Source organism: Nelumbo lutea, chromosome 3 (assembly GCF_056320005.1).
Source record: "Nelumbo lutea isolate HS-2025 chromosome 3, American lotus-T2T, whole genome shotgun sequence".
Classification (NCBI taxonomy): Eukaryota; Viridiplantae; Streptophyta; class Magnoliopsida; order Proteales; family Nelumbonaceae; genus Nelumbo; species Nelumbo lutea.
This window is the reverse complement of record NC_142686.1, coordinates 99,607,866-99,624,321: the sequence shown is the minus strand read 5'-3', so window position 1 is coordinate 99,624,321 and position 16,456 is coordinate 99,607,866. Positions and strand designations below refer to the sequence as shown.

At 35.3% G+C, this 16,456-nt stretch overlaps 1 protein-coding gene across 8 annotated transcripts in view; it reads right to left on the bottom strand.

Annotated features, from left to right (window-relative positions):
• Positions 1-4,534, bottom strand: part of LOC148867135 (putative LRR receptor-like serine/threonine-protein kinase At1g53440) — a 45,865-nt gene extending 41,331 nt beyond the window's left edge. For 4 of the 8 annotated variants that reach the window (XM_088978213.1, XM_088978215.1, XM_088978214.1 and 1 more), the window contains exons 1-6: positions 4,163-4,411; positions 925-1,096; positions 716-787; positions 343-411; positions 165-236; positions 6-77 (exon numbers count right to left, since the gene is read on the bottom strand). In XM_088978213.1, coding sequence (XP_088834339.1) covers positions 6-77; positions 165-236; positions 343-411; positions 716-787; positions 925-1,096; positions 4,163-4,274 — 569 coding nt within the window. In that variant the 5' untranslated portion in view covers positions 4,275-4,411. Of the gene's footprint in view, positions 1-5; positions 78-164; positions 237-342; positions 412-715; positions 788-924; positions 1,097-2,077; positions 2,185-4,162 lie in introns of those variants that run through there. The other 4 variants (XM_088978216.1, XM_088978219.1, XM_088978218.1 and 1 more) reach the window with 4 other exon arrangements.
• Between the last annotated feature and the right edge of the window lie 11,922 nt (positions 4,535-16,456).

The window sequence follows — 16,456 nt, the reverse complement described above, 5'->3', positions numbered from 1 at the left end:
CGTACAGTCTACGCAACCGGATTAAGTTGCCAAGCTGTGGAGGAAGTGTTCCTCCCAGTTGATTATCTTCCAAGACCCTGTGAATCCAGTTTTGGATTAGAGACATAAATAAACACCATTTTTTGTCATAAATTACCAATAATGTTAATTTGGTCATGACTCACAGCTCTTCAAGCGTTTCAATGCTTCCAAATTCCGCTGGAATTGATCCACTAATGCGGTTTCCAATAAGGTTTCTGCAATGTCAATAATTTCAGTGGAGACATCCCTATCAATTGGTTCTACTAGAGCCATAGAATTACAAATACAACTAATGGAGTTGATTTGGATTTTGGAGCTTACATGGTTACTAGAGGGATCCGAGTCCAACTCACAGGAATGGTCCCATTGATATAGTTGCGAATAAGATCTCTGATTTAAGAAGACAAAACCTTGCATTAGAAACCTTTCAAAATTTCAAGGGTGGTGTAAGATGGCGTGGAAAAGTGGTGCCAATATTTTCTAGCCGTTGTCGAGCCCCTAACAATGTATGCAATCCCGTAATGGGAGACCCTGGAGACGAGTCCACTATACAGGCATATACACACGATTGTAGAACATGGAATATAAGCAACAACCTAATCAGTGATCACAGTCTGATGATCAAATTAAATAACAACCAAAACAATAATTGAGAAAACATATTCAGAACTACCATTGTTAAAAAAGCACTTACATCTCTGTCAAATATGGAAGATCCCCAAATTCGTCGGGTAGAATTCCAGTTAGGTTCATACCTTCCATCTTACTGAAATACACCAAAGAAAGTAAAAGCTAAAATGGGAAAGTCAAATATTAAATATGCTCTCTGGTTGATCATATGCATGGAAACAATTGATCCATTTAAACTCAAAGACACAAGAGAGAGAGAGAGAGGGAACGTACAATTTTGTGATATGGCAAACGGTGGAGGCGTTGTAGGAACAGTCGCAGGTGATATTGCTGATGATATTCTGAGCATAGTTGTACGAGTTAATAAAACCTCCACTACAAGAGGTTGACTTGATGGTCCAGTATTTGTTATTTAATTTTGCTGATATTTTCCGGAGCGCCTGTACTGTAAAGATAGATAATAATCGGCTAATCGCCATTAGCAATATAACAAGGATTGCCATTTTTCTAAAGTCCACTCGAAATCCAATATACATGTAAACTCCAAAACAAGTGGCAATCATCGTTGAACTTCGATTTTTTTTAACATATATGTAAATTCCATCGACGCACTTAAAAGTTAAAACACAAGAAAATAATATAGGGTTCATTTGTTGCTGGTTTGCGAGCTGTATCTTTTTTCGAGGCTGTGCATGGGTTGTTCTGGAATTCGGGGGGGGGGGGAACGAACTTGAATTCCATTCCCAACTGAATTTCATCGAAATAAATATAACACCTTTCTTTCGGGTTTGAATCTCCAAAACTTTCAGGGCTTTCAAAAAAAAAAAAAGAAAGAAAGAAAGAATTCTCTGCAACTTGCAGCAAAATTGATGCCCCCAATTCCACAAATTTTCAATTCTGTGACTCCAAGTCTTTGCAGCCTTTGGAGTGTCAAATTTAAAATGTTGAAAGTCGAAACAACTTTTCCCCATCTGTCTGCGTTTCCTATAACTAGGTTTTACACAACCACATGATCTTGTCATTGCCAGTGACCCAAAATCTTCTATTGGGGTTCTTCTTTCTTTTCTTTAATATCCCAATAGAAAAAACAAAAATTCAATAGACAAACTTGGATTTCATGAGCAAAAGAACAATATAACAAGGTTTAGAATACAGATTTCGTTTTAACTTGCCATTGTCCATATCTATTGGCAACTTATTTGATCTGAAATTCCTAGGACGAAAAGATCGGAACGGAAGAAATAATTTTGAACTGGAATTAGGATCATAGGAATTGAACAGAGAAGAGATCAAGAGAAATTTATTCATGTATCCTTTATTTTGTTTGGTGTAGTAACCTGCTGTAAGTAGGGAGTCCGGATGGACCAGAAATAAGGAGAGTGGTTTTGGTGGCGCAGGTCTACTACGCCTTCTAAAGTCAACTTACTATTTTATTGGCAGTATTATGATGCGTAAAGTGGATGACATGATCATTATGCAATGTTGTTCCGTTGCCGATGACGCAGCGGGCGCACGCTCTCCGTGAGGATCGATTCGATTATTAAACGAGCCGAGCTCTTAGAGTTCAAGCCTATTAGAACTCGCTCGATTCGATTATTAAACGAGCCGAGCTCAAGTTTATTAGAGCTCAAGCTTATTAGAATTCGCTTCGTGAGGCTCGCGAGGCGTTTCAATATATATAAAGTAAAATTATAGAAAATAATATATAATAAAAATATTATAATTCTTAATTTTTTAAATATAAAATAAATATATATAATTTTTATTTTTATAAAATATTTTTAAATATTTCTATAATAAAATATAAAATGAGTTAAGCCGAATTCGAGCTTATGAAATCTTGACTCAAGCTGAGTTTGAGCCTGATACTATAAGGCTCGGTTCGGATCGAATCCACCCCTACCGGTGGTTGTGTGCCTCACATTAGGAGTGAGAAAAAACTGAAAAACCGAACTAAAAATTCGGTTAACCAAACCGGTAGGTTTGGTTTCAGTTTAATGTTTTCAAAATATCAGTAGTTTCGGTTAACCATTTAAAAAACCGACGATTAACCAAACCAACTGATATATACAATGATATATATTTATATAAATATTATATATATATATATATATATTATATATTATATATTATCTTTTTCATTTTTTTTAATCTAATTCAGGCTTTCAACCTTTTGAAGACAGACTAGCGACTGGCGAACATGCTAACTCAGGCTTTTTCAACCTTTCTCTTCAAAAGGCTGGCAAATTAGCAAATAGGTGAAGTCATGCGAACTCATTGCTAGACTAACAATCTCTCCCTTTGTCGCTAATAAGCCTCTTACCTCTGTCGTACCTTTCCAGTCTCTATTTCCCCCTTTCTTTCCTCTCTGAGACTCTAAGTTTTCTTGATCACTCTCAATCTTAGTTCTCTTCTTCCCCAACGGACCGACGGCCTCCGATGATCAAGTCACCATCATTAACATTTGACCAGGCGACCATTTGTCTCACTCTTTGTTCTCTCTATCAGAGAATTCTTCTTCTTCTTCCTCAATGTCTTCTTCTTCTCTCTTAGTCTCAGCCACTCATCTCTCTCAATCTCTCTCTAATCTTAGTCTTAGTTCTGTTCACTCTTCTTCACTCTCTATTTGCAAAAGGAAAGTTTTTTCCTCTTTTTTTCAATTTAAGTACATAAAAATAAAAAAATCCATGGTTAACCGATTGCATCGGTCCGGTTTCGGTTCGATTAGATTTTAAAATCGAACATGTCGGGTTTGTCTAGAAAATTACCCCACGGTTCGGTTAATCGAACCGTGAGCACCCCTACCTTACACAGAGAGAGAGCCTGCAGCTACAGGTGTGATCCCGATACACCATATTCGAAGGAAGACTGAATTTCTCAAGAAGTGCAGATTCATGGTGAGAATTCGAATGAGATGTCAACTTCGTGATCCTGTGCATTGGTCCCACCCAGACACCCACCATGTGAGCATGTACTTGGTATCCAGTGAAAAAAGGGCTTGTTTATTGCTACTTGCTAGCTTTTAGCAAAGAAACCACTGAAACAACGACAAATTTATGCCAGTACTTTTAAATTTTATATTCGAAGACTTATCGAAACAAATAGGCGTCGTTTTTGACCGGCCGAGGAGAAGAAGGTCACCAAAGAATTATCGAAACAAACAGGCGTCGTTTTTGACCGGCCGAGGAGAAGAACGTCACCAACAAGCAACAACGAAGTGCATTTCTATGGAAATCTCCGATTCAACCAAGAAATTCTTATCTTGAAAATAAAGAATTTCCAGACATTTGAGGGAATTGTTCCTTTCTCCGTTTACTGGAGTATATAACTATATATTTTGATTGAATTTTTTGTCGCCGGTGATGGCGAATTTCCGGTGCCATGAATTGAGAGAAAACAGAGCAGTTCAAGCAATTTCATCGGCTAACCAAACAAAAATTGTACAAAGAAGATACTCTTTCGTTCTAAATTAATAAAATATTCAAAACAGAGAGAGAAGATCGAGATGTACCTTCTTCATCAGGTAAGACCCGGGCTTCAGATCTGAAACCGGCGAAGCAATTTAACACGAGGAAACAGAGAAGAGCAGACAGAATCTTACTCGAGTCTGCTAAAACAACCATTGGTACCTTTAGTTAATTTCTCGCTCCAAGAACAGAGAATCCGTTCTTCAGTTCTTCTGCAACGAAATTCCTCGTGGATTTTGCTACAGATCAACAAGCAAAGCTCCTACGCAAGCTGAAGTTAAAGAGCAGTGAACGGCCAAAGTGAACTTCAAAACATAGCTACGAGATTTGAGAACCCTTGGAGAAAGAGCAGCACTTCAGATGGTTGACGTTGATGAGACGAGAAGAGAATAGCTGATTGTAGCGGGAAGAGTAACAAATAACAAAAGTACAAACTATTTCGGTAAATAAAATATAAGGGAAATTGTTGAAACCTCCCTCAATCATCTCCCTGAACTTTTTGATACAGTTCCAAATAGATCCCTTATAGATCACCCCAAAGGGCGCTCTACATACACATCGCAGAAACATCTCCCAAAGTTGTCGGTGGAAGATGTTCTCAATACATGATTGGGATAAGCTCTGGGTCACTCTTTATGGGGTGTAGATATGATTTGGATCCCTTTTTATATAATTTTTTAACAAAAGGCATAGAAATGTCTAAAATACCTATATAATTATTATTATTAAGATTAGTTTCTACAAGAAAAAATAATACAAACTTTATAAATAATTAAGGCCCGTTCACTTTTTGGTAAGTTATTTATCCAAGTAAATGCACTTACACAAGTAAGTGTTTTTCACGAAAGACTTACCTGGGTAATTACATTTATCCATGTTCTTTTATTTCCCATGTAAATAAGGTAATGACCATTTTAGTCATAAAAACTAATTATTATAAGAGGTATTTTTGTCCAATTTAAATGTTGACAACTTTTCCCCAAGGTAAAAAAGTTATTTATCCACCTAGAATATGGGTATCACTCGGTCCCCATATAAATATAAAAAAAAAAAAAAAGAACATGAGATTCTTAACCAATGGGAATCAAAATGTCATTGACCAACTTCCCTCTCTCGAAACCCAAAAAAAAAAAACACCCCCTAAAAAAATAAAAATGAGAATTTAAAATTACAAATTTATCTTTGAATTATTAATATGAAGGGTAAATTTAAAAAATAAATCAATTTTAGAAAAGAAATGGAAAGTTTTGAACTAGCCATTCATATAAAAAAAATTGAAAATTGAAAATAGAAAATTTTGGTCAAAAACATTTGGATACCTCTTTTTAGATTCAAACAAAGGGGTCCTTGCAACTATCCCTAAAAAAGTTTATAGAAAATTATTGCAATTACCAAATTTTAAAGGTTTTAACAATTTATCCTCCATCCCTTTGTGACATGTAGGTATACGGCATACCACCAATTATTGGTAAATAAGCATTAGACAAAATTATCCTTACTGTTTACTTTTTATTACTATCAACAGTGATATTCTTGGGAGCTGGTGTGCGGGAGTCTCTGGAGTTTTTGTTTTGTACCTGAGCATAGTCTTTTTCTTACATATGAAATGCAGAAAATTTTGGCTGTTAAGTGTTTGGGGAGAATATTCACATGACACGTTAATCCATTCAAGCCTCTGTGGCTCTGTTTGTCTTTTAAGCCAAAACAACACAGAGGGAAATTGTTATTTCACCCCACACCCACGGTTACGTGTCATATGCGATATGCCCAAAAGCTGGCCAAAGTTTTTCCGGATGTGACCCAGAAGGGACGAACTTCATAAGATTAGGCCGCTAATGGTAAGTTAAGGCCTAATTAAACAAAAAACACATTACGTCAACTGATTTTGGCACATTTTACTATTTGACGCGACACAAATTCTTGGCCTCACGTCAAATCACCATTAATCCCCTGAAATTTGGGGGTAGTGACACTAAACCCCCGAACTTTCATTCCAGTCCAAGGCCCATGAAGTTTTAGATGTCAACATTTGCTCCATTCTGTTTAGGGGCGGCAATTTTTTTATCCAACCGGCCAACCCATCCATTAATTAACTGTTTGGGTTTGGGTTGTAACCATTTAGTCTGGGTAACTAGTGGGTTGGTTAACCCAATAAATTACTATTTAATGGGTTGCAATAAACTATTATTTAATGGATTGGGTTGGGTTGGTCACGGTTATCTTGTGGGTAGAGGTGTAAATCAAGTCGAGCCGCCGTGGCCTGGTACGAAATTGGATCGGCCTGGCCCGATGAACCCGTAGCCCACGTGCCGATACAGCCCAACCTGCGGCACAGCCCACAACACGGCCCGTCATGGGCCGGCATGGCACGACCCGCCTGGAATATAGTTGTTGCCCTCCCCCAATGGGGCCCAATGGTTATGTGTAGTTTGCTTATTGGGGGTTGAAAAAATGACATAAATGCCTCTCCAACACTTATATAACAACTAGTTTAGAGGGGATTTTTGAGTAAAGTTATAAATAACTTTACAATGACCAAAATACCCCTCCTAACAATTGAATAACAGCTAGTTTTTTGGGCATTTTGGGCAATTGAATTATGTTCAATTCCTATAAATAGCCCTATCCTCCACCATTATCATCACACCAATTCAACAATTCTCTTAATCCCTTCTCTCTCTCTCACTCTCCCTCTCTCTCTCTCTCTCTCTCTCTCTCTCTCTCTCTCTCTCTCTCTCTCATACTCATACATTCTCAACTATCTACAATTTGAATAATTTTGATTATCTGATTGTTTGATTCTGCATTCTCCAATTCTCAAGTCTCAACTTTATTGAAGTTTCAACTTTCAACAAGAAGAAGGCTTACTCAACCAACTCAAGTATCTCAATTTGGGAGGCTTGGACGTTGAAAGGCTTCAACCGTTGAAATCAAGTTGGGATTTTGATCCGACAATTTGGGTAAGTCGAATTAGATTAATTTTTATCTTTTTATAATTAAAAAAAATGATCGGCTCTTTGAAAACCGATTCCCTAACATGTTCACCATTGATGATATTCAATCACATTATGATAGTGTTAGCACTGAAGCAATTGATGTCAATGGAAGTGAAATTTCAACCCCGACACTGATACTAAGGGAAAAATGAGGGCCTCTAAGTTGAGTAGCCCGGTTTAGAAAATTTTAAAGTAAAGGATATTGAGGGGAAGGGGAAAAGGGCCGTTTGGCAAAAATGTATGAAGGATTTTAGTTATTGTAGCAAGGGTGGTACAGGTCATTTGAGCAGACATCTGCTCACACATGAGAAAGAAAAAGATGAAGGGAGAGAAACAACTCAAACACAATTTGGGAGGGGGAGTAATTTTGGTACTTTTAAATATTCACAAGAAAAAATGAGACAAGAACTTGCTAAGTATATTGTACATGCGGAACAACCATTTATATTAGTTGAAGATCTAATGCTTGAAAAATGGTTGTGTAATTCTGTGAATCCACAATATAAAAAAGTTTGTAGGAATACTATTAGGTCGGATACTTTAAATTTTTTTTTGTTCATACAAACAAAATTTAATTTATTTGTTAACAAATCTTAATTATAAAGTTGCAATTACTTCGGATGTTTGGACATCCAAATTTAATATAAGTTATATTTGTGTTACCGGCCATTTTATTGATGAAAATTGGCTTTTGAATAAAAGAATTTTAAGTTTTACTAGACTTGAATGACCACATACTGGCACAATTATTGATGTAAGTATTTTAAATACTTTGCATGCTTATGGAATAGAAAATAAATTATTTTTTATTAGTTTTGATAATGCCAGCAATAATGATTCTGCAATAAATATTTTAAAATCCCAATTAAGACCATGTTTAAATGGTAAATTATTTCATATTAGATGTGCATGCCACATCTTAAATTTATGTATTCAAGATGCCTTGAATATTATTTCTACTCATATTTCAAAAATTAGAAATTGTATTATATATATAAAAAGTTCAAGGGCAAGAAAACAAGAATTTAAATATTTATGTCAAAATTATGGTTTAAAATATAGACATTTTATATTAGATGTAAATCATAGGTGGAATTCTACCTATGCTATGTTAGAAAGTTGTATTTCTCATAAACAAATTCTTACTGATTTTTATAATTCAAAAATGCCTAATGATATGATATTTGAGGAAGACTGGGAAATGGCAGTGTGTATAAGAGATTTTTTAAAACACTTTTATGATGTAACTAATGAATTATCTGAAATTTATTATCCAACTAGTTGTAATTTACCTTATCAATTAATGGTAATTAGTGATTGTTTTGCAAAATATAGAAATAATCTACAATTTCAATGTATTATTGAAATAATAGAAAATAAATTAAAAAAAATATTGGGAGAACATTTCTCCCCTTTATTGTTTAGCTACAATATTAAACCCTAGGATTAGGAAAGATGATTTAGATATTTTACTTGAATCATATTGTGAAAATATGAATATTGATATAGGAAATAAAAAAGAAGAAATTAATAATTTATTATTTGAAATGTACAGTTTATATTGTACAACATCTTCTACTTTTGACCTTGAGCCCAGTAGTAGAAGAGAAAAATATTTTTATTTAATAAGTAGAAGACAGAAATCTGCTATTTCTACAACAAGTTCATTTACTGAACTTAATTTTTATTTACAAGCAAATTTTTCTAATTTAGGTGAAGGATCAAATAATTTTGATATTTTAGCCTGGTGGAGTGAACATTCAAAAATTTATCCAGTTCTCACCGCCATGTCACGTGATCTACTAACCCCTCTGGTGTCTACAGTTCCATCGAAGTCTTGTTTTAGTGCAGGTACCAGGGTGCTGGATGACAAAAGAAACTGCATGAATGATGAAAGCATAGAGATATGCCTCTGCTTCAAGGATTGGCTAGATGTAGAAGATAGATTACAAGACAAAGGAGGGCATGATACTACACCGGATATTTCACCTAAAGCATATGATGAAAGTCATGATTCATGATTCATGAATTTGACTACTTGTATAGAATTTTTTTATTTTTTTCAAATTATTGTAATTTTTTTAATTTTATTTAATTTATTTGATATTTTTTAATTTTTTAACAATGCAATTTTGTATTTTCAATATGTAACTATATTGTATTTTTTATATTTTATTAATTTATTCCATTTTCATATTTCATTCATCCAAGTATCCAATGATCCAATCATTGTATTTGTAATTTGTACCATTCAAAATTAAATGAAATAAAATTTCTATTTTTCTTCCAATTTGTTATTCCATCATTCTTATTTCAATTTGGTTAAGTATTTTTTTTTCATTTATGTGTTAGATAACTTAGATTTCTCATTTCTTAATTTTTTAAATAGTTCCCAATTCCCAAAGTTCAAAGGAAAGTTAAATATTTTAGTTTTACAATTTTAAAGAAATCAAAATTTTCAAAAAAAAAAAAAAACAGTGTAGCCCGGTTCGGCCAGGCCCAAGGCCCGCAGCATGGCACAGGCCTGCACGGGCCTGGGCCGTGGGCAGTGCCAGGTCAACCCCCAAAATTTCCATTGGGGAAGGCGGCACAACTTGTGATAGCCCATGAGCCAACACGGCACGTCCCATCTTTTTCATAGACCGCCCATGGGCCGATGCCCAACACAGCACGCTTTACACCTCTATATGTGGGTAACCACTATTCTCTCTCTACTCGTTTTAATTCTGCAACTCTACTCTTTCTTTCTAACTTATAATAATCAAGTCTTTTTTTTTCGGAGAAATACGGATTTGCCCAATGCAAATTTCTAATTTCCACTGCAAAGCTATAAACATTCAAAAGGTCAACAACCCACACTTTATGCACCAATGCCTGGCCGTGAATTGGCATCAATTCCGAGTTGACACCTACCCCAACAATACTTTGAGCCTACAAATTCTGACCCTCAGCTGATCGGTCATTCTCCCTTTTTTTTCATTCAACACTAGCTCCTCTTTTATTCATCAGTTCCATTAGAATATCAAAAAAGAATTGAAAACAATAATTGGAGCATGTGAAGATGAACAAATTTTCACTCTTCCTCTTCTTATATTTTTATCATTTTCACTTAACTTAGAGTAGAAGTATAAATTAGGCCATGTCGGGTTGGCATGACACGACTTTGTTGGTTACCAATGTTTAGCGGGCCTATGTGGGACGTGCTTGCCTTTTTTGGGATCATTAAGATGTTAGGCCTGACACAACCCATGGCACGAGCCCAAGCAGGCTTGGGCCGGGCTTTGCGTTAGGCCATAAGATGCACATTTTTTTAAAAGAATTGAAAAAATAAAGAAATTTTTTAAATAAAATAACAAAATTGAAAAAATCATAAAATTTTATTTTATTTGAATTTCGATGCATACAATTGTTTATATATCGGTTGTGTTGGGCCATGTTGCGGATTGGACTACAGGCCCGTGACAACACAGCTCACTTTGTTGTCTTGTGCCATGCTAGCTCGTTTGCCTAAAAGTCGAAGTCCAGCATGGCCTGGAGGTATGGGTTAGGCCACATCATGGCTCTTATGCTACAATAATGGGTTGGGCCCGATACGACCTGATTTACACATCTATGCAAAAGTCTTCATCAATTGGTGTTGAATAGATTTGTTCATGGGTTGTGTTTGATCAGGTTTGGATCGAGCTTTGCCTCTTTATTAATAGAAAATGTCTAGGTCCGAGTTCGAACCTAACCCTTATACAAAGCCCAAAACCCTATTTGAACTGTTGAACATAAAAACTCTTACCTACGGTGTAGTTTTTGTTATTTTTATTTTCTATGTTTGTTTATAATCTTTATTATATTTTCCTATAAATTTTGTTTTTTTTTTCATTTTCTATGTTTATATATAACTTTTGTTATATTTTCTTGTAATTTTTGTTTTTATGTTTTTTTATAATTCCTGCTGTATTTTTTGTAATTTATGTATGTAGGATTAATGGGTTAAGGCGGTTTTGGGTTGAATCCAATCCATTTAAATTTTCCTAACTGGGTCATTTACAAGTTAGTGGGTTGAATCCAACCCATTTAAGCATAACCCAAACCGAATCAAACCCAATCCGTCCAATTTCCACCCCCTAATTCCGTTAATGGAATTTATAGAAAAGATAAATTTATTAAAATACCTTTTTAACTTATTTACAAAAGCATTAGGAAACCCTCCTTTTTTTTCTTGGGGCAAGGAGGAGAATTTGATGATGTGGAATTTGAATTGTACAGGCCGGCGCAACTTGGCACAATATGGGCCATTTCAGGTCCGGGGGCCCGTTACTATAGTAATTGGGTCGTGCCATGGCCTAGCCCATACCCCATGATGGACTTGGATTTTGAGGTCCACGGGCTAGCATGACACGATACGAATAAGTGGGTTGTATTGGCATAGGCCCTGGCTTGGCACAACCCACATATATACTATTTTATTTTAATTATATTGTATTTTTTTAATTTTATTTTATTATTTCATATATAAATAATTGTGTTCATCAAAATTTATATAGAATAAACTTTTAAATTTTTTTTTCAATTTTCTTAAAATATGCCTTTCACATCCCAACCCACGGCTTGGCCTAGGCTTGTGCCACGAGTTGTGTCAGGCCTGACTTGTTAGTGGTTCCGGCTAGGTGGGCATAATTAGGCCCATGGGCTAGCATAGCTCATCCCGTAAAGTCGTGGCATGTCGACCTTGAACCAACTTTACTTACAGGGTAGGGGGTCTGTTTCCAAATTTTTGGAACTGACCCCCACCCAAGTCAGTTTCAAGGTCTAGGGGTTGGCCCTATTCAAACGAATCCGACGAACTGACCTTGGAACCCTATTCAAACCAATCCGACGAACTGACCTTAGAACCAAATTTACCTTGAAATAAACCCCAAAATATTTTTTGAGGATGTGGAGATTTGAACTCAAACACTCACGTAACAAAATCCATGGTCTCATTTGACTATCAAGTTATTAAGTGATTTGATCATTTGTTTTCATTTTAATATTATATGTGTATAATAAATAATGTAAAAGGTAATATTTACAAAATTTAAATTATAATGACAAAATTTCAACCATATATTAATATATTATGATCATCTACATATTAAATTACTCAATTTAATCAATAAAAATAATATAAGTTTTAAATTATATTATCATTATTAAGAATCAAGTTTTTAAAGAACATGTTTCATTTTTTTTTTAAAAGATAGAACAAAGAAAGAATAGGTTCCATAGATAGACCTTAGAACTGACCCTGGAACCACCAAGGTCAGAACTAACTTTGGGACTAACCTTCACAAAGTAGGTTTTGGGTTTTACCATGAAACCAAACTTAATCGACCCATATTCACCTGCATAATTAATTAAACGCAATAGATATACATTTTGTGTAACCAATAATAACACTCCACATCAATCATAAAATATATGCTGAATCACAACTATTCAACTCTTAGCAGAGCTTCATGTATTTTATCACTAGCGGCGTGGGGTGTTATCAAGCATTTGGCTAATTGATTGATGGTAACTGAAATGGTCATTCAGCATACTCTGGAATCTGGATCTATTGCTCAGAAGACTGTAAGTGTAACGACTCAAAATCTGCCACGCATCTTTACCCATAAGACACTATAAATAATATACAACTAGGAGATGTATATACAGCTGCAATGTCATATAGGTAGGTGTGGGTGGGGTTCTTGTGCAACCCAATGCATGTGTAACGACATCCAATCACTAGTAGATGCGCTAGTGTTCCAGTACACATGGGACCCGCACAGACAAAAATTAAAAATTATGGAGGAAGGCAAAACACCACCAGCTGAAAAAACAAAGCAAATTAAGGTTCTAGTTAATTGTAAGAAAACACGGTACACAGCCTTGTGAGCAGTAAATCCAGGCTCTACCCACACTTACCATATCACATCTACCCAAATATGAGGAACATCTCCCGTGATTGTATGTTATTATATAGGAAATGTTTACAATGCACGTGTTTTGTGGGTAAGTGTGGGCAAGAGATCTAGAGTGAACCATAAGTGAGTCCTATCTCCTATGTGTATATAACACTGTCGTGTTCATTCATTATTGGTTACGGCCCTAGACTGTTATGAGCATTAGTCTTTGTAGTACACACTAAGGTTATGTTTGGCTCGAAGGAAAAGGTAGGGAAACCTATACAAAATTTGTAAACGTTTTCCTACCTTTCCCTACTTTTTTCTTCAAATCAAACACAACCTAAGTGCATTCAGTGCATTCAGCATCCCTTTTAAATGGAGTCATGTGGGTAAATTGGCATGACCATAGGCTCTCTATGGTAACTGCAATGGATCTCATATGCACTCTGCTTTTTCCACCCCTTGATCATAGGAATGGCAATAGGATGGGTTCGGGGTAGGGATCATATTCCCCGTCTTCAACCTCGATCCCCGTTAGGACTGTTCATAAGAAGACCCAACCCGACCCAACCTGAATCGGCCAGGATTTCTTCAGCATCGGTTGGTTTTGGGTTATAAAAAATCATAAACCGATGATTCGGTTCGGTTTCGATTTTCATGTGTAAAAACCAAAATCAACCTGAACCGAACTGACTTAGTAGTTAATTCCTAATTAGTAGTTACAACCTACTTAGTTCCTACTTAATTAAGTTGTCTCTATCGTAGTTACAACCTACTTAACTAAGTTGTCTCTCAAACTCTGCTCCCTCCACAACTGAATCCATGGATGGGCCACAAAACATTAAGGAAATACTAGTTTCCTTTGGGAATGTAGAGCCAGAAATAAACACTTGAACAACAACTAAGTCACCACTAAGTAGAGCCGAAACCGATCCAAACCGACCCAAACCGACTCAAACCAATCAGGTCGATTTTGCTTAACACAATGTCAGTTTCAGTTTCAATTTCAGGTAACCCGACTACATCAGGTCGGTTGGAAAAACATCAGTGAACCGATCCAACCCGACTCGTAAACAGCCCTAATCCCCGTCAGGGATAAAAATTGTCTTTCATCCCCAATCTCCAATGGAGATTTATATCCTGAAATTTTTTAATTAACAATATTTTTTTAAAAAAATAATTTACTTAAAATAAATAAAAATTTTAAAAATAAACAATATTTTAATATATATATATATATATATATATATATATATATATATAATATAATAGTATATATTTAATGTGAATAATATTTGATATATATAATCAGGTTTAGGACGGGCGGGGACTTCATTTTTCATCCCTGACCCCGAACTCAGTTGGGATCCCTATTAATCTCCATCCCCGACCCAATGGGGTCGAATAACTCGGGTACTTTGTCACTCTATCAGGGATGGGGAAATTGCCATCCCTACTTGATCCCCCTGTAATGCGGGAAAATGGATCCCAAAGACACTACGGCTGCCCAATTGGGAACATCTCCCTATCAACGACAAGGGAGATTCCTAATGTGCGGTTGTAGTGTCTTTGTTTGGGAGCAGATCTTTGAACTTATAATGTGCATTCTCTTAATACCGAAAAAGAGGGGAAAAGTAAGTATAATTTTTGGCTTGTTGGGAGCAGATCTGAATCTGTAATGTGCCGCTTTTAATACTGATGAAAAAAAATGTATAATTTTCTCCTTAAGCTGCATTTATTTAATATAATAAATGTATTTTTAACAATGGACACTCGTGCATCCAGCTGTTATCTGTAAGTTTATATTCAGATGCAGCTCATGCTCAACATCTCTATGAATATGAAAGTGTAAGATCAAACCTGCGTAAATGCTGTTATCTGTTTCCCGGTAGTCTGTATTTGGTTTGAAGGAAAAAGAAGGGAAAGAAAAGGAAAGGTAAAAAAGCTTTTACAAAACTTATATAGGTTCTTCTTACTTTTCATACCTTTTCTTTCAAACCAAACGTAGCTTACAATGTCTAACATCTATGAGTTATAGTAGGGGTGTTTACGGTCGTGATTTGGAGAAGATCTTAACCCAAATCAGTAATTTATGGCTTGAAAAATTTTCTAATTAAATCAAACCATTTTAATATCAAAACCAAACCAGTTACAGTTTGGTGTGATTTCTAATATAATTGAGGACTTTGGGCCATTTTTGGATAAAAAAAACCAAATAACATCCCTAATAGTTAAAACTTAATATCATGTTAGAATGAATATTTACTCAATAATATTTTTTGTTTTATATTACTGCTTTATTCATTAAAAGATTTTACAATAAAATATTATATTATCAGCAAATCGGTGGTTGTTATCAAAGTGCCCGTGAGGCAACCTATGCCCCAGTAGTTGAGTTGGTCAGAGTTGGTCACATGGCATACACTGGAAATGGAAGTGTAGCATCAAACCCATAGAACTGCAAGTTCCCCGTGGTAAGGTCAGTAAACCTCACATGCATCCTTCTCAACCCCAATCAAGGTTCAAAATATCATTGCCCCCCACAATGTCCCACAGTATATCCTTGCAGTGTATTGGGAACATCTCCCAATGATGACATCATCATTTATGGTATCTGGTACTATCATTGGGAGATGTTCCCAATACATGATGGGGATGTTGTAGGGGGCAATCTTGTGGGGGACTGATTTGATCTCCAAATACTTACTATATGAAAAAAATTGTAATTTTTAAATTTTCAATAATGGAATACTCTTTTTTCTAACATTTTCAGTTTGATATTTTACAAATAGCTATATATGAGGATGAGTGCTAACATTTGAAATTATCAAAATCCCCTAATTCTCAATATTTATCATTTTTAAGATGCTTGATACTGATATTGTGATACGTATCGATATTTTAAACCTTTCTCTTCACCCCTCATTAGTCCCTTGCTATGTGTATTATGTAATATCAAAAACAAAATAAAAAAGGGAAAATTCCCAATTACTACCCTGTACTTTGGGTTTAGTGTTACTTTGGTCTTCGAACTTTAAAATGCGACAATTTAGTACTTGAACTTTCAAAACATGACAATCCAGTACCTGATGTTAACTAACCATTAAGTGGCACTTGAAAAAGACATAAATGCCTTTCGAGTGTCATCTAATTTTTTTTATAAACCATCCAAACATTGACAAAAAATTAACAGTCTCAAATCCTTGTCTCTTCTATTCAAGAAAGTTAGGGTCACCAGAATGCCCACTCAAATGTACCCCCAATTTTCTTGATGGAAAAGGCAAGGATTTTGGATTGTTAATTTTTTGTCAATGTTTAGATGGTTGATAAAGAAAATTAAATAATACTTGAGGGGCATTTGTATCTTTTTTAAATGCCACTTAAGGGCCTGTTCGTTTGCTTTAAAGTTTGACATCTG